Source organism: Berghia stephanieae, chromosome 3 (assembly GCF_034508935.2).
Source record: "Berghia stephanieae isolate SIO BIC M18660-M18661 chromosome 3, UCSD_Bste_1.3, whole genome shotgun sequence".
Taxonomy (NCBI): domain Eukaryota; kingdom Metazoa; phylum Mollusca; class Gastropoda; order Nudibranchia; family Aeolidiidae; genus Berghia; species Berghia stephanieae.
In genome coordinates this window covers 65,796,089-65,814,721 of record NC_088362.1, presented here as the reverse complement: position 1 = coordinate 65,814,721, position 18,633 = coordinate 65,796,089, and the positions used below count along the sequence as shown (strand labels likewise).

Genomic DNA, 18,633 nt, shown 5'->3' with positions numbered 1-18,633 from the left:
TCTATGTTGAGTCAATGCTGGACTGTAAAAAGAAATATTCATTAAAAACAAAAACCCAACCTATTTCTCTTGTCATGCTGACAATAAGATTTAAACAAACAATAAATGAAAAGAGAAACAAAGAAACAATAGAAGGAAGGAAGGACAGAAAGAAAGAAAGAATGAAAGGAAAAAGAAAGAAAGAAAGAAATATTAAATGAATCAGTAACTATTAAATGAATAAGTAACTATTAATTGAACGAGTGACTATTAAATGAATAAGTAACTATTAAATAGATAACTAAATAAAGAGTAACCCATGTGAAAATATATACACTATTCTAAGTGGCTCCACAATTGATGTGAGATCAGTAAATGGTAAATGAGCAAATCTAGAAAATATTCAGTCAGAAATGAATCAAATCTCAATACAACAATCTATGCTTCATATTCATATATATCATCATTATCGTCGACCTCATCGTCATCATCATCATCATCATTATTATTAATATTATTATTATTATTATTATTATTATTATTATTATTATTATCATTATTATTATACTTTTTCCGACTTGTAAAACAATGGTCCACTCAAAGTCATTTACAATAACAAAGGCATATAAGAAATAGTTAAGGATTGTGGATGTGATGTAAAAGATGGCAAAATTTATTGTGAATTTTTCAGAGTAGAAAGATTTTTCAGTGGTAGGCTCATGTGAGGCAAAAAATATTTGAAAAGTACATCAGACTACTTTTCTACACAACTGTCAAAACGCAGATTTAGACCAGCATTATACAACGTCCACATTGCAAACAACATCATTGACATCTTCACCACCAACAACTCGTGTTCATTCAAAATATCAGAGACTTGCACAAGAAACTACATACAAGGAGACTTTTTAGTTAGAACAGTATCCGTGCGGAACCATCTTTACAGCGGCAAAATTGAAAGAGTTTAAGCAGAAAATGATCAATCGATCTGGATAGGATTGCCATTTGTTAGTTTTGTTTGTTTTTAAGGGTTTTATGGCGCTTGCAACACATTTAGGTTATATCAACGCCAGTAAAAAGGAAGAAAATTGGATAGTAAAAAGTTCTAAAATTACAATTAAAGCACCCAAGAAAAAGTAAGACATAGGGGAACTGGTTCAAATAGGGAACAGATGAAGATTCCAAGAGAATACTATCAATGTACTTAAAGTCTGTTTTGTTTGTTTTTAAGGGTTTTACGGCGCTTGCAACACATTTAGGTTATATCAACGCCAGTAAAAAGGAAGAAAATTGGATAGTAAAAAGTTCTAAAATTACAATTAAAGCACCCGAGAAAAAGTAAGACATAGGGGAACTGGGAACGAATAGGGATCAGATGTAAATTGCAAGAGCATACCACCAATGTACTTAGCTTGAGATCACCTATTAGTCTCATCCGCACACAAGCACAAAATCCAACAAAGAGGAATACACTCAAAAGCTTACATCATAGATTCAAAATAACAAATATAATAATACATAACAGAGAGATGATTTACAAGGAAACAAATATCATCTCCCAAATCAATAACTGTGCATTTGACTGTTTCCCTCCCAGCTAGGACTCCGGCCAGGGCCAGGACAAAACCAAGTAATCTCATTCTATCAAAGTGTGTACCTCCCTGCCCACTATGGGAGGTCAAAACCCCACCCAGGGATTGTCATTTAAATGTCATTTAAGTATAAGCACCAATATTCCATAGATACAGATACCAACTGTTTTGTTTGCTTTTCAAATCACATCCAGACACAAAGAAATGATTTACATCAACACTACATAAAATCTTCGAGAAAAAAAAAAAAAGACTCAAGGTCATAATTATTTTATGAATGTGTAGCAGGAACTCTCAAAATTTACAAAAGACGTTTGGAAAACATTATGAATTTTTTTGCTGCTCATTGTGGGATACAAACAACCCAGTTTCAAATTCTAACAAAAAGTTATCTGTTTCTTTCTTTTTTATTTTTTTTTTTATTTTGGTTTTTGCTTTGTTTCAGTCAAGAATACATGTAGATAAGTTGTATGTAAGGACATTTTTTTGTTTGTTTTCTTTTTTAATCTAATTTTTTTTAAAAACTTTTATTAAATGAATTAATTTTATTTTCTCTTTTTCAGCTTCGTCTAGCACTGTATTGTACACGATTTTTCACATTTTGACCATACACCGTGTCTGCCTCAAATTTTTCATTATCAATTGATCACTCTTTCAAATGTTTGACAGCAAGCTGAAGAGGTGGACTGGGTTGCAAGGTCAACTTTCGAATCGTTTTAAACTCATAACCTGGTGGCAAGTAAAATACAAAATTGCGAAGAATGAGGGCGAGAGTTATTCTAGCTTCTGTCATTGAAAACTGGCTTCCAATACACATGTATGGACCCGCACTGAAAGGCAAGAAGGCGTATTTGTTATATGGTTCAAGAAACCTCTCTGGTTTGAATTCTTCTGGATCTGGCCACAACTCGGGTAATCTGGTGAAAAATACAAGTAAATAAAAGAAATTGATTTTAAAAAACAGCTATTTAAGTAGTAATTGAAGACTGTTGAGACTGCAAAACGATTATGAAAAATCTTTACAATTACAAAAAAAGTGCCATTCTTCCTCCCCTCTCTTGTTTTCAATTAAAAAACAAGCAATAATAGTCAATTTAAATGAATTTCACGAAGAAATTGAAGAAGTAAATGCCTGGTTTTATAATCATTTTTGTCAAATCGGGTATTTGTTTGATTGTTTGTTTTAAGGGATTTACGGCACTTGCAATACATTAGGTCATATCAGCGCCAGTAGAAAGGAAGAAAATGGGATAGTAAAAGGTTCTTACAATTAAAACACCCAAGAAAAGGTAAGACAAAGGGGAATTGGCTCAAATAGGAAACAGATATAGATTCCAAGAGCACACTATCAAAGTACTTAGTTTGAGATCACCTAAAAGAAATTGATTTTAAAAAACAGCTATTTAAGTAGTAATTGAAGACTGTTGAGACTGCAAAAAAATTATGAAAAATCTTTACAATTTAAAAAAAAAGTGCCATTCTTCCTCCCCTCTCTTGTTTTCAATTAAAAAACAAGCAATAATAGTCAATTTAAATGAATTTCACGAAGAAATTGAAGAAGTAAATGCCTGGTTTTATAATCATTTTTGTCAAATCGGGTATTTGTTTGATTGTTTGTTTTAAGGGATTTACGGCACTTGCAATACATTAGGTCATATCAGCGCCAGTAGAAAGGAAGAAAATGGGATAGTAAAAGGTTCTTACAATTAAAACACCCAAGAAAAGGTAAGACAAAGGGGAATTGGCTCAAATAGGAAACAGATATAGATTCCAAGAGCACACTATCAAAGTACTTAGTTTGAGATCACCTAAAAGTCTCATCCCCCCCCCCCCCCCCCCCCCCCCCCCCCCCCCCTTCCTTCCTTACACAATATTCAACACACGGGGAAGAGTACCACAAATATGTCCCGTGCAATGTGGTGTCAATATGACCAAATGTAAGTAAAAACAGACCGTGCGAACACCAACTATCTCGGTATTTGACTGTGGTTACCTTTACCCTCTCATCACTACAATTTTTCTGAGACAAATAAAATGTATATTATAATTACCACTTTTTAAAATTTCTACATTATATTTGTAGTTGAATAAAACTATAAAATATCAATTTTGAAAACTACCAAAAATCTATAGGGAGAGTGGACAGCACAGAGGTGGAGGGTAAGGAGTGTAAGGAGTGAGTGAGTTAAATAAACAAAAATCTCTCTCCTCAATAATGGCATTTATTATAGTCAGTGCTTCCTCCAAGAAATTGTCAAAAAGGAGGATTTTTTTAGAAGCCCGCCGAAAGGGGGGTCCGGGGGCATGCTTCCCCGGAAAATTTTTAAAATTGACATGCAATTAGAGCCATTTGGAGCCACTTTGGCATCAAAATTATGATTTTTGTTAAGCACTCCAATAAAAAAAATTTTTCTTGAAATTTTCCGCAGATATTTCTTTTGGTTTTTGACAAGTCCGGATTTTTCACGGATCATTAGAAATGCGGAAATCCGCATAAAAGCGAAAAGAGGAAGCAATGATAGTTCAAATTTTATAAGATATGCATAAATTAAGGTTAAGCATCAAGTAAATCCCGATATGATATTGTTTTGAGATGATTACTTACAAGTATCAATTCCAAAAAATATACCCTACCATACATTAATGAAAGACCCTAACCAGGGCCGAGATGAAAACTCTGAAAAAAAGCAAACTCATTTATGAAAAGGATGAGAATTCAACTTAAAAATCTAATATCCTAATAACTAATCATTCCTTACTTGTGCAAGGCACCAAGGTTGATGCCCACTAGTATGCCAGCTGGGACATAGTAACCACCGAGATGGACACCCGTCATAGTCCGTCGGAAAATTGTAGATGCTGGGGGCTTCATCCTGGATCAACAAAGATGGTGAATTAATGTTTATAGAACACAAATATTGTAATCATAAATAGGAGCTATTGCTTTTTAATGATTCTAAAAATATGACTGATCTACAGTGTTTATGGGGATAAGTAGTCCCTCAAATCAGCAAGGTCTATTGAACCCGAGTTAAACAGGTAAAAAAAATTCTTTATATCCTCTGGATAGGATGCTAGTCTACCACAAAGTATTTTTCACCAAATCTAATTGACCCAGGTACCCAATCACTTTTACTATAGGTGGAAGGAAGGATTAAAGAATTGTTGGAAAGCACCCAGAATTGATACCAACCCTTTGCTTGTGACAAAAGTGCTCTGCTCCTGAGCTAGTGTGACCCAATTATTGAGAATGATCTGGACAAAATGTAAAGACAACCGAAATATAAAATTAAAAAATTAAAAAAACAAAACAACTAATGCCTGCCAAGTAAAAAAAAAAAAAATCAGCTTACCGCAAAGACTCCTTAATAACAGCAGTAAGGTATGACATGTTCTCCAAAATCTCTGGTGTAATTGATGTACTCTTTTCTGGTAACAATTTCATCACTTCCTGTCTAGCTTTCTCTTGCATCTCTGGTCGTCTGGCAAGTTCAAGCAGGGTCCAGGTCAAGGACGTGCTTGTAGTCTGTTTTTAATATTCATTGGAAATTGATTAAATAAGAGTCTTGTTATAACTTTAAATTTGTTTTTCATCATACTTTAAAATATAGAATTGCATTATTCTTTGACAGTTTCCAAGTTATTCTCCAATGTCAACTCCTACCACTCATATAGACATCGAGTAATTTTTCCAACAAGTTTGGTAAGCACATGATTTGAACAATACGGAATAATTCAAGTGATGTGAAAAGCTTGCATAAACTATGATTCTGAATTGACTTCACAAAAACAGCGATTGTATTTTGAAATTTTATTCATATCAACCTATCCTCAATACTCCCTTCCCTCTTCTATCCCCCTCTTAATCAAGTCTAGTATAATAGAAATATGTTCAGTTAAAAAAAAAATAAAACAAAACAAAACAAACAGATATGAAATAGTTTCAATTCCTACCTAATTGGTGCTTGGTGATGATCAGAGAGAAGTCTTTTATTTACACCAAATCACTGCTTAATGATGTCACTACTTGATTACTCATTTCCATTTTCAATCATAGAGTTACAAACACAAATGACATTCGAATAATTTGACCATCCGTCTATTCCAGTATTATTTGAAAAATCACATATAACTTAAAGTAAATTATGGTATATCAATTTATTTTTCTGGTTTATTTTCTGTTGTTTTGTTTTTTTTCTTATAACAAGGGACAAAATTCAGTTAATAATTTATAAAATCAAATTGTTTTACCAGGGTACCAGGATAAAAATGAAAACATCTGATCAGATATTTCTTGATATTTTGTGCAACTATTTGGACTAGACATTGAAAACCATGAAAATAACCTTGAAAAAACCTTGGAAATTTTTTAAAGAATAGGTGTGGTAACCCTGTCTAGTGGTATGACACTTACCATTGGATTAGAAGGTAAAGGATTCGAGTCCCGCTCTGAGCAGTGCATAGTTGAGTCCTTGGGTAAAAGCTCTTTACTTATATTCTCTCACTATACTCGGGTGTAAGCTAAGTACTTGGCTTTCAACAGCGTTGTCTCTGTCCGAAAAAAAATTTATTATATTGCCTTATATGCGGCATGTCTCGTCCTAAATTTCAGTGTTGCTTTGACTACGGACTCCTTGCAATGCGCTTTGAGCACATTTTGAGGATATTGCGATATATAAAAGCTCAAGTTCTTCTTTTATTTAGTTAGTAACATTTGTGACCTCATCATCAAACTGGTATTATACCAGAGTGAAGCCGATGTCAAATCGTGTATTGAAAGTTAATAAGAAAAATTAGATTTTGGGTTTATGCAATGTATAAAACTATACTTATCCCATTCCATATGAAACATTAAGCAAAAATTAAAAAACGAAAAAAATAAATAAATTTTTAGCTCTTTTATAGAACAATAGTCATGAAACATGCTCAAAATGCTTTACAAAGGGTCACTAGCCAACGACAACATTTAACATGTAGGATGACACATGACACCTGTTAGGCAACACAACAATTTTTTTTTTAGGACAGAGACAACTTTATTGACTGCCAGGTACTCATTTCCCACACGAGTACGGTGGAAAATGGGAGTAAAGGGCCTTTTCCAAGGACACACCTATGCACCGCTCGCTCAGCGTGGGACTTGAACCCAGGAACTTCCGATCTGAAATCGGATGTGGCACCACTAGATCACATAGCCACAGTAACCTTAATTTGATATCATCTTTGTCTATAAGTTCAATTTTCAGAATCGACATCACTCTGGTATAATACCATTTTGAGATGGTGGATCACATTTATTACTTTTAACAAATGTGCAATTTTCATGTCATCATTGGATCCAATTTGTGGGACCATAATTTGTTCTATCCAGGTTGCATTGCCTATATACATGCTCTCCCTCACCTCATAGCCGGCAAATAAAAATCCACCGACTTGGGCATAAAGACTGTCTTTATTCAAATGCTTTCCATCATCATCTTTCACCTGTAAGAGTTGGGTGAGAATGTCTTTGGATGTCAAGCCTGCAAGAATAAATAACCATTTAAACATTCATCATGACCATTTAACCTGAACGATTGTAGCAGTAAATTGACAAGATTTAAGATAAAATAACCAATGCTAAAGGAACAGGAAAATTATCAAATTGATAAATGTTAGTATAACAAACTATTTCATAAAATACAACTGAAACAGATAGCTATATTTGCATTCCATCACTAAGTAAGCTTGCATATTGAGAAAATAGCCCCACGTGATAATAGAGGTATGAAACATGCTTTTTAAAACTGTCCTAGGGGTATGTTAGAAAATTTAAATCTTTTGCTTGTCTTTGCTAATAACTGCAAACGATTCCTAGACGGTCGCCATCTCTTACAAAAATTTGTTCTTGTATTGAATGCCTTACTGAGAGTCGCATTTAAACAAACTTGTGATTTATGCAACTTAAGCTTAAAATCAAAGTTGATTCAATGTTTTCAGTCTGCATTGAAGAAAAAAATCAAATCAAAATTATTATCATCATCATCATCATCATCATCATCATCATCATCATCATTATTATTATTATCATTATTATTGTTATTATTGTTATCATTAACATATTTTTACCACATTTGTTGATTAGAAAAAAAAAGTGAATTACTATTGAAGACAATCATGTAGGTGATACTACGATGATTACAAATCCTAAATGTCTAGCAGGATATGGAAGATGTTATATCTATTAATTGCTGAGAGTAAACTTTCAGATGTAGATTGTTTGTTGTATGTGGTTGGATTCTGATTCATTACATGAGGCCTGTATTGAAGATATCAGTAGATCAATGCCAAATGAACTCAAGCAAAACACAAATTAAATTTTCACTTTTCCTCCATTCAAAGATAACAGTTCCAAGAAGAAGAAGAAGAAGAAGAAGAAGAAGAAGAAGAAGAAGAAGAAGAAGAAGAAGAAGAAGAAGAAGAAGAAGAAGAAGAAGAAGAAGAAGAAGAAGAAGAAGAAGAAGAAGAAGAAGAAGTGTTACCTTCTTGCATTCTCATTTTTTCTTGCTTTGCCGCAATGACCTGTTTGATACAAGACTTGTAAGTATGAAGGTCAGACCAAATTGTACGGTTCTGTTTTGTCGGGAGCCAGTTTAGGTTAAAAATTTGTAGCATGCTGAAAGTTAAGTTTAAGACCTAGAAGTTAAATTGTACTTGAAATAAATTTCCAGTCTATTTAACACAATGAAAAAGATAGACAAATAACACACAGGACAATCAGTTTTAAAAGGTGAAAGGTGCTAAAGCATTTTATACTTTTATGTCAGTTAAGTTAGACCAACGGGAATAATCATCAAAAGCGTTATTTATAAGTACTAATCTATACTTATGCCTACATAAGGTACCAGATTCCCACTAAAAGAAAACTTTCCCTCGGAGCATAGTGAGTCCTTGGAAAAGGCTCTTTACTCACATTCTCTCACCGCACTCAGGTGTAAAATGAGTACATGGCCGTCAACAGTGTTGTGTCTGTCGGAAAATTTGTAATATCGCCTAACAGGTGTCATATCTCGTTCTACATTTGACGCGTTGCTGTTAGTCAATGACCCCTTCTTAAGCACTTTGAGCATGTTTAGTGGATACTGCGCTAAATAAAAGATCAAGATTTTTTATTCCTCATACATATCCACTCAAAGGAGATGTAATTCATAAGTTGAAAAGATAATTTTCTTACAAAAAACATAGATTTTCTAACACCAAACTGCCTCCTTTATGGAAAGTACTCTAGCCATGGTTTCGACAATACAAAGCTGTCTTAGTCATGGTAACCAGCCGACAAATTAAGCAATCTTTAGTTTATATGTCATCAAAGTAATCTATAATTCAAATAATTTGGCATGAAGGAAATGATCTATTACTGTCATCATCTTCTGGATATAATATAAGGGTTTTCCTATTTCCAGATTTGTAAAATTGTGAAAAAAAAAATTTCATTAAAGCGCATTTAATACATTTCACATTTCTTGGCAATGTGGATCAATCAGTAAGTGATGATCTTCCCTATAACCACTGACATGGAAATGAGATGAATTCAGAAAGGTGAGCCGCCTGTAAAAAAACTTCCACTTTATCATGTATACGTCATTTCAATTTTAACCAAACTTAACAAAAGTTTACTTCAACTCCAGTCCTCCCAGGATGTGATTAAAAGCGTTGACCTCGGGTTTCTGATCGTTGTCTAGGGCGTTCATTTCATAGTCAAAACCAGATTCACAAATGGCATCCAATGTCTGAAAAAAAAATAACAGCAATAACAAGTCAGTGGATTGGAAATGTGACTACAGTTCTAGTTCAACTATTTCCTTATCAGGAGAAGCACTCTGAAGTTCAACTGAAACAGTTGTGTATGATATAGTGCGGCTATGTGGTCTGGTGGTATGACGTTCGCTTTCGGATCGGAAGATCCTGGGTTTGAGCCTCACTCGGCGCAGAGTTGAATCCTTGGAGAAGGCTGTTTACTCACATTCCCACCCACCATACTCAGGTGTAGAATGAGTATCTGGCTGTTCGCAGCTTTGTCTCTGTCCGAAAAAAAAAATGTAATATCGCCTAAAAGGCATCATGTCCCGTCCTACATGTAAAATGTTGCTTTTGGCCAGGGACCCCTTGTAAAGCCCTTTAAGCACATTTAGTGGATAAAGCTCTATATAAAAGCTCAGTTTAAATTTAATTTATTGGGCGGGGATCCTGACCTCCCATAGTATGCAGGGAGCTACTTGCTGTGTCTTCTATCACTCTGTGTCTGTTTTCCAGTTGTTTCTGTCTTTGTCTAGGAATGAGATTACTTGGTTTTGTCCTTGGCTGGGAGGGAAACAGTCGAATGTTTAGTTATAGTTTTGGGAGATATTTTTTTTCCTTGTAAATCATCTCCCTGTTATGTACTATTATTTTTTTTTTTTTAACATATCATTTGTAAACTTTTGAGTGTATTCCTCTTAGTGGGGACCTGTGCTGGTGTCTGGTTTAGACTTTTAGGTGATCTCAAACTAAGTACACTTATAGTCTGCTCTTGGAATCTAAATCTGTTTCCTATTTGAACCAATTCCCCTTTGTCTTACTTTTTCCTTAAGCACTTTTAATTGTACATCAAGAATGTCTTTACTGTCCCATTTCCTTCCTTTTTATTGCCGCTGATATGACCTAAATGTGTTGCAAGCGCCGTAAAACCCTTAAAAACTAAAACAAACAAAACAAATTTAATTTATATAGTCACAGAAAAATCCAGTGATGAAAAATTTTGGGCTTTTTCCACACAGCTAGGATTTTTCATATATTTATAAATAAATTAAATCTGGCATTTTTTATGTTTTGAAGATGTAGATCTCATTTTTTCCCACTTCAAATCAATCCATAAGAGGCACTGCTTCTTTTTTTGTTGGTTAAAAAAAAAAAGGAATTCTACCATTTACAATGTCTGAACCAGTCTCCAAAACAATTGTAAGTTCACTTCAAGAACAATTCTCCAAAGTCAATAATTTTGGTTCATGAAATTACTAAAAATAGTTTGATTTATTTCATGGAAAACAAAACAAAAAAAAACCTAAACAAGTTGTCAAAATTCATTTATTTTTCTCCTTCATATCATTAGAATGGCTCAGTGAATGCAAAATAAATGAAAACCTCGAAGGATATATGTCCAATGTCTATGCAAGCGTAACCTGTCTGACCATTCATCAGACTTCTCATCAATAAGTTAATGCAAATATTAAATACTTTAAAATGTCTGGCAAGATTTGAGGAGTCTACTATATTAATTCTATGTCAAAATTTAAAAAATTGGCGAACGGGCTTTGGTGTAATACAAAAAAAAAAGGGTTATGATACAATGTTAAACAAAAAAGAATGTTTATGCTTTTGGGTTGGTTCTTTCTGACCATTTATTTTCCTAGGAATAATTGGTTAGCTGGATTGTTAAAATCTGTTGAAAAATACTATGCAATGGTTGAGACTTTTATCAACAGAGTATCAAGCAAATGTTTCTGTAAGTTTCATGCTACAGAAAAAGTAAAATAAACTCCATGTAGATGAACCATCAGACTCTGGCGGACTAATACAAAATCGAAGAGGTTAACTACAATAAGATAAGATATACTTTATTCATCAAAAAAAAATGGATATTCGTTTACAGACGTGGCATGCATGAAAATGTATATTAAAAACAAAAAATGGCAACTTAAAGCACTGACCAATCGAGTCATGTAATTCTGCGCCTCAACAACAGCTGAACCATCATTGGCTTCAACTATCTCTGACCACTTGCTGACCAACTTTTGGCCAATCGACGTAAAAGATGGGATGTAACCTAAAAAATATTAAAATCAAAAACATTAACTAATAATAATCATTATCATAACAAAAGCAACAACAGAAATGATGAGTAATAATAACAAAAACAACAACAAATAAAACAACAAGAACCACGACAACACGAACAACAACAACAATAATAATAATAATAATAATATTAATAATAATGATAAAATAATAATAATAATAATAATAATAATAATAATAATAATAATAATAATAATAATAATAATAATAATAATAATAATAATAATAATAATAATAATAATAAAATAATAATAATAATAATAATAATAATAATAATAATAATAATAATAATAATAATAATAATAATAATAATAATAATAATAATAATAATAATAATAATAATAATAAATAATAATTAAAATAATAATGATAATAATAATAATAATAATAATATAATAATAATAATAATAATAATAATAAATAATAATAATAATAATAATAATAATAATAAAACTAAGGCTGGAAGCATTTGAACATGTCTGCAATAAATATCTCTTCTTCTGCAATGCTAAACAATCTGGAAATTTGCATGTAGATACAGTTTGGAGCAAACAATAAGTGTGCCTATCTAAAAAGCAAAGCAGATTCTTTCAAAGGATAATTTGACAAATTGAGATCTTATAGCACAATATCCACTAAACATGCTCAAAGCGCTTTACAAGAGGTCCCCAGCTGAACAGCCACAGTTAAGATGTAGGCTGACATGATGCCTGTTTGGTGATATTAAAAATTTTTTTGGGACATAGACAACACTATTAACGGCCAAATTTTCATTTTACATTGAATGTGACGAGAGAATGTGAGTAAAGAGGCTTTTCCAAGGACTCAACTATGTACAAAGCGACGCTCCCACCCAGAACCTTTTGATACGAAAGTGCGTGTTGTACCACAAGACCACATAGCCGCAGATGAGGTTTTTATGTTGCATATTTATCAAACAGAAGAATGAGAAGAGAGGAGGAGCAAAGGAAATCAAAAATAAAATTTTCTAAGCAGTCGGCGCTCTCTACCAGCAATTTATTATCATTATTATTTACAAAGTCTAAATATATATATATATATATATATATATATATATATTATATATGTGTGGAAAATAGCTGGACAGAGAGATGTGGAATGATCATAGAATAAGAGAGATAAGATGCACTATATCTACAACAGACCCTGGCAATTAATTGATTGCATGACTTAATTTTTTTTCTTCTAAAAAATTAATAGCATGATAGACCTTCAATGGCACGAAAACTGAAGATTGGGTTAAGCAGACGACGTAGAGCATGGTGCTCCTCACCACTCAAAAGGATGATAAATCCTGGTACAAGGGTCTTCAAAGCCCTAGAGCAAAAAATCGGAATGGCAATTAATAGCAAAGTTTTAAATTTGCATATATATATATATATGTATATATATATATATATATATATATATATATATATATATATATATATATTATATATATATATATATATATATATATATATATATATATATATATACATATATATATATATACATATATATATATATATATATATATATATATACATATATATATATATATATATATATATATATATATATATATATATATATATATATATATATATATTATACATGAAAAACTATGGATTTATCGTCAGCCGAGGAGATGCTACCAGCATTCAAACCGTCCTGACATAATACAATGTGAGGTCCTCATTTATTTCACACGCTCTAATTAATATTATCGAGCACTCTTGTATCTACAAGTACCCACTAACACTCATAAATATATTGAGTGAAGTTAGTCGAAACCACGTAGAGTGCTTGAAGCGAATTATTAATTTATTTGTCCTCACCTCGTTTTTTTACAAATATATATATATATATAACAGAATTATAATAACGTATCTGATCAACATCATCTTCATCATCATCAACAAGAGTATCATCATCATCATCAGCAGCACCAGCGTCATCATCATTACCATTAGATCATAACAATTAATGTCTAAAAAAAAGAAAATGAATGCTATTATAATATCCACATAATAAATTATATGTTAATTCCATTGTTTCACGTTTAATTTGTTTTACAATAAATACATTTTACATTTTTTCATTATTCAAATAAGTGTTTTTTTTTCAGACTGGAAAATATGGAACCAAATTTACTAGTTGATACAAAGGATGATATTTTTATCATAAGAAATAATGTAACATTCTCCAAGAGAGGTCCGATAGATAGGCTTTTGCTTGGTGCAAGGCATATCTCTAACTTTATGTCTAATGCTCTGTTAACTGAACTCTCAATTAACTGAGCTACCATATCATTACACACCGTGACAAAGGATTGTTAAGTTTGGAAAGAAATTATAGACAAATTTAATTCGTTATGTCAATAACAATTATAATTCGAAGAAAGAAAAGACATAGAATCTTCTAACATATTAACAAACCACCTCACGACAGAGAAAATTTATAAAGGGATAGAATGGATAGTTCAGGAAAGCCTCCCACCATCTGCCAGACTAAACTTTTTCAATCCATAAGATAATATCATGATATCCTTTTAGTCTTCAGATAAGAAGGTATCTTACTTTAGCTAATATAGCAATTTTTTTTAAATGGTGAAGAATCCATATTATCTTTGTAAATAATTCTAAAAAACAAAAAACAGAAAGAAATACCTATTCCCCACATGCAGCCGTTTTACTACAAAATGATTTTGAAACTTAATGATGTCTTTACCACAATGATAATTCTTAAGGTTAAACATTTTGATGTCAGTAACAAAAGATTCTAGATTTACAATTTCAAATGAAAAAGCAAAACAAAGGGGGGTAGGGGGGATTGATCTTGGTCCTTATGTGTGTGAAGTGAGTGCTCTAACAACTGAGCTATCTGGACCCCCATCAAATTGTGCATTAAAGGATTAATCTTGATAAGAAGTAACATGGATAAGATCACTGGAGGGCTATAATAAAACTGTTCCTGTATTTGAAATTTCAAACTCGTTCACAAATTGCTCTGTGGTATTGGGAACTCGCTCCAAACTCCAAACATTTGAGTTCAACAATACCATAATAAATGAAAGAGAAAGTAACAAGTCACAAAATTTTATTTTTTTAAATAAAAAAATTAATTATCTATGACATTGATAGTTGCACTTTTCACCATTCCTACCTGTTGGTACTCCGGACGAAATTTTTGCTGTTAGAAACCAGAACTTGTTTAGCCATGTCGGGATCACCCACTAGAATGGCTGGTTCTCCTCCAAAGGAGTAAAATCGGATTATACGAGAGTTATGCTGCTGCATCCATCTGGTAGAAATAGGCAAGATAAAAAATGGGAATAATTTGAACCCATGTCCTTTTCAATCTTGAGTTTCCTGTGCCCACTTCCCATCCATTATTTTAAAACAAGTTTAATGTTAAATCATAAATTACCTTTTCAAAGCACTTTAGCTATGCAAAAGATACGACCATTAAAGCCAATCCATTCTTTGCTTTTAAAAAAAATCTTTTTGAGCGGTTCACAGTCTAGTACTAGTAGTATGAGAATCTGATTGTGACCTCTAGGTCCCAGATTTATGTCTTGCTGTGAGCAATGCAAATTTAGTCCTTGTAAAAAGCTCTTTCCTAGCAGCCTCTCATAACAATCTTGTGTAAAATGAGTACATGCTTATTAACAGTGTTGTTTCCATTGAATAAAATTTTAATAGCTCATACAAGCATCATGTCTCATTCAATAAAGACAGTGTTGTTGTTGACTTGGGCATGCACACAGTTGCTTCAAATTCATCATTCATCTTGATTAGAAGTTGCTTAACCATCTCCTTATTAACTATAGGAAAATCGTCACATTTGTTACGATACAACCAACATTTTGCTTATTCAAATTTCTCTTGTACATCATAAAATGTAAAGAAAATGAACAGTGTATTGTAGAGCATGTTTTGCTAAATAAATTATTTATCGCAAGAACTTACTGCTATTGTGTTTGATTGATAAAAAATCTATTTTTGTGTTAGTTGGGTGTGAAGTTTTGGGGAAAATCCTGAAAATGTCTGGTAAGGAGAGGGTTAATGTCATTTACCTATACATTATCAGAGTTTGGCCTTTTACCAATGAGATTAAATTCCTGGACTTTTCACCGGAAGGCCAAAACCACAACTTAAAAAAAAAATTATTATTGTTTAAAATGACAAGGGTTCTCAAATTGTTACACATCGAGCGCACATTAACTCACTCAATCCTAGAGATTTTTGCTACTTTTCAAAATTGGAAAAAAATGTATTAAAAATGAGCATGTGCATAGATAGTTTTATTTAACTATCATAAACATGTAAAAACTAAAAATATTAGCTTTGCTACAACGCCTATAATTTGTTTCAGAAAAATGTAATAGATAGGCATGGGGTAAAAGTAACCCGGGTAAACAATGGACATAGTCGGTGTTAGAGTTGAGTGAGTTAAGGTAACCCATTGAAACAACAAGTATTAGGATGTACGCACACAGGCAATAAAATTTAGCTGTTTAACACTGAAGTAGTCACTTTCATGAGTTAAAAAATAGTTGTGACTCCCTTCTTCAATCTGATTTATTGAGAAAAAACTAGATGCCGAAAGTAGGAGAAGGTTTGAGGCCACTTTTTCCATCTCAAATATATTGTTTTTAAATTTTCAAACCTTTTATTTTCATTTCAATTCAATACTTCAGTTATCTTTATATAAGTAGTTTATTTTTCGCAATAATTTATCAAATTTTTCACTGTAATGGCATAAAACTCATACCTCAAACCATTGGAGTTAGCACTTCCTTGAATGACTTCCAACATGTTTCCAATGAATGGAATGTAAGGACGGCCTGGAATCTAAAGAATAACAACATACATGATATAATGACAGTTTTGTAATGAAGGAGCAATTTCCATATTTCTTTTAAAATAGTAAACATAAATGAAAATAAAGAAATATAACAAAACAAATGATTACAAAATTAAAACCACTCCCTTCATAACCCATATTTAAAATGAAAAGGATAAAAAAAAAAAAAAAATGGCACATAAAAAAGTTCTCATAAATCCCACATTGACCAATAATGAAAGCGGTATTGTCCTTTGTTGTGTACTCTAATGATAGGCTTAGAATACCCATCTACATATGCCACTTTATACTTAAGTACGGATTCCACAATCTAGATGTCTCTGTAATCCAGACAAAATGTTGGGGAACAGAGGTGTTTGGATTATGAAGACGTGACTGTATATGATAAAAATCAAAAGCAGCGGGCAGCCTGGCTCAGCGGTACGGTCTTTGCTTTGTACCCAATAGGAACTGTTTGATCACCCTCCACTGCGCTGTGTCGCCTTGAGCAAGTCATCTCGCCCTAGTTCAATTTGCAACCCTGCACTACCGCTGACGCCTGATGCCTAGGTTATTATAAATATGTCAAAAATTACCTTCCGCAATGGCGACAAAAATGGCTTTATAAAATGTTTGTAGAAATACCATGCAGCGACAATTGCTGAAAGATACTGAAGGGTGGACTTCATTCCTCCTATTTCCACTATCTTGAAAATTTTTCTTAGAAATGATAGGTGATAATCTCAAAAGTCTTTATTTATTCTCTAAAACCACTTCACCCTAGACCCTATAGTACAGTTTCCCTGTGGGATGAATAAAGGGAGGTTTTCTTTCGTTTTTTTTTATTTTGTTTTTGTTTTTGTTTTTTTGTTTTTGGGGGGGGGGGGGTGTTATATATGTCAAAACTTACCTTTCGCAATGGCGACAAAAACGGCTTTATAAAATGTTTGTAGAAATACCATGCCGCTACGATTGCTGAAAGATACCGAAGGTTTGACTTCATTCCTCCTATTTCGACCATCTTGAACGATTTTCTTAGAAATGATGGGTGAAAATCTCAAAGCAGTCTTCTTTTTTTTCTCTCTCTCTCTCTAAGTCTAAACCACTCTTAATAAAATCGAATTTCGTGTAATGGTTTTACTCCTACGTGAACACAGTCTCAGTCTATCTACTCAGTAGCAGTTGCCTTAGCTTTCATATTCATATAGACGTCTATCTACTCAGTAGCAGTTGCCTTAGCTTTCATATTCATATAGACGTCTATCTACTCAATAGCAGTAGGTATCAGTAGCAGTTGCCAGCCTTAGCTTTCTTATTCAATTTCAATTCATTCATTTATAATTTATAGACGTCTTCTTATTACTTATTAGTAGGCTAATGCATAACTTAACACACTTTAATTCTCAGATCAGATGACTTTTTTCTGTATTCAAATTCTATGATGGTAATAATATATTTTTAGTAATTTTCAAACTTCAATTTTGATTTCGACGTTTGAAAGCGAACTTTGATCACCGCATTCAGCATTCACAAGTCACATTCAGCAAGAAGTTCCAAGCCCAAGATAAAACAAACTATGGCCATGACCTCGATGACCTGAACTGAATCTAGTTGACACTACTGACACTGTCGTTTTTTACCTTATTTGACCCATGAAATGTTGGCGTGAGGCGTGAAGCGTGAGATGAAATTATTCTTTTAAAATGACAATGAAAAGACAACAAACAAACCAACACATGCCCATTTATTCCCCGCATATAGCGTTACCAGAATTTTATAGTTGCAACTGATGTTGGCGTATGACTATGTTCGTAGTCTGGTGTTATAGTATAATTCAGAAAAGTGAGTGGAGCAGGCACTTATGTTGGTAACAACAAGATATGAAGTGAGTAGAAAAGTGCCAGAAGACAATAGAGAATAAAATTTTTTTTTTCGCGGCGGTGGTGGGGTTTGAACCTGCGACCTTATTGGTACGACAACTCCGCCTGGCAGGTGAGAGCGTGGCTCTACCGTGTGAGCTATCCACGAACACATAAAATATTCGTTTCAAACCCAAAGTCATTTCTAGATCCCTCTCTCACCCACTTCTTGAGATCGCCGATTCGTTCACCACCATCGCGAAGTAATTTTGACCAGCAGTTAAGCTTAATAGCCAATATTCTCATCACAAACATATAACATAGAAACGATTGAGACATTGAGTATGCTCCGGTGTATGGGGTGAATTTTTAATTCAGAAAAGTGAGTGGAGCAGGCACTTATGTTGGTAACAACAAGATATGAAGTGAGTAGAAAAGTGCCAGAAGACAATAGAGAATAAAAAATTTTTTCGCGGCGG

General features: G+C 32.9%; 1 protein-coding gene across 6 annotated transcripts; it reads right to left on the bottom strand.

Moving 5' to 3' along the window:
• Positions 1–2,050: 2,050 nt before the first annotated feature.
• LOC144968230 (cytochrome P450 4c21-like) lies at positions 2,051–17,866 on the bottom strand. 6 transcript variants are annotated; one of them, XM_078906375.1, is made up of 12 exons: positions 17,811–17,866; positions 17,206–17,329; positions 16,224–16,303; positions 14,613–14,750; positions 12,676–12,782; positions 11,297–11,412; positions 9,228–9,340; positions 8,093–8,226; positions 6,975–7,093; positions 4,925–5,097; positions 4,331–4,444; positions 2,051–2,488 (listed from the first exon to the last, which is right to left on the bottom strand). In XM_078906375.1, exons 1-12 carry the CDS (start codon positions 17,813–17,815, stop codon positions 2,218–2,220), a joined length of 1,494 nt encoding a protein of 497 aa, XP_078762501.1. In that variant the 5' UTR covers positions 17,816–17,866; the 3' UTR covers positions 2,051–2,217. The 6 variants fall into 6 exon arrangements, with proteins under 6 accessions (XP_078762501.1, XP_078762498.1, XP_078762500.1 ...); XM_078906372.1 differs by having other exon boundaries at positions 17,770–17,856; XM_078906374.1 differs by having other exon boundaries at positions 17,802–17,837.
• Between the last annotated feature and the right edge of the window lie 767 nt (positions 17,867–18,633).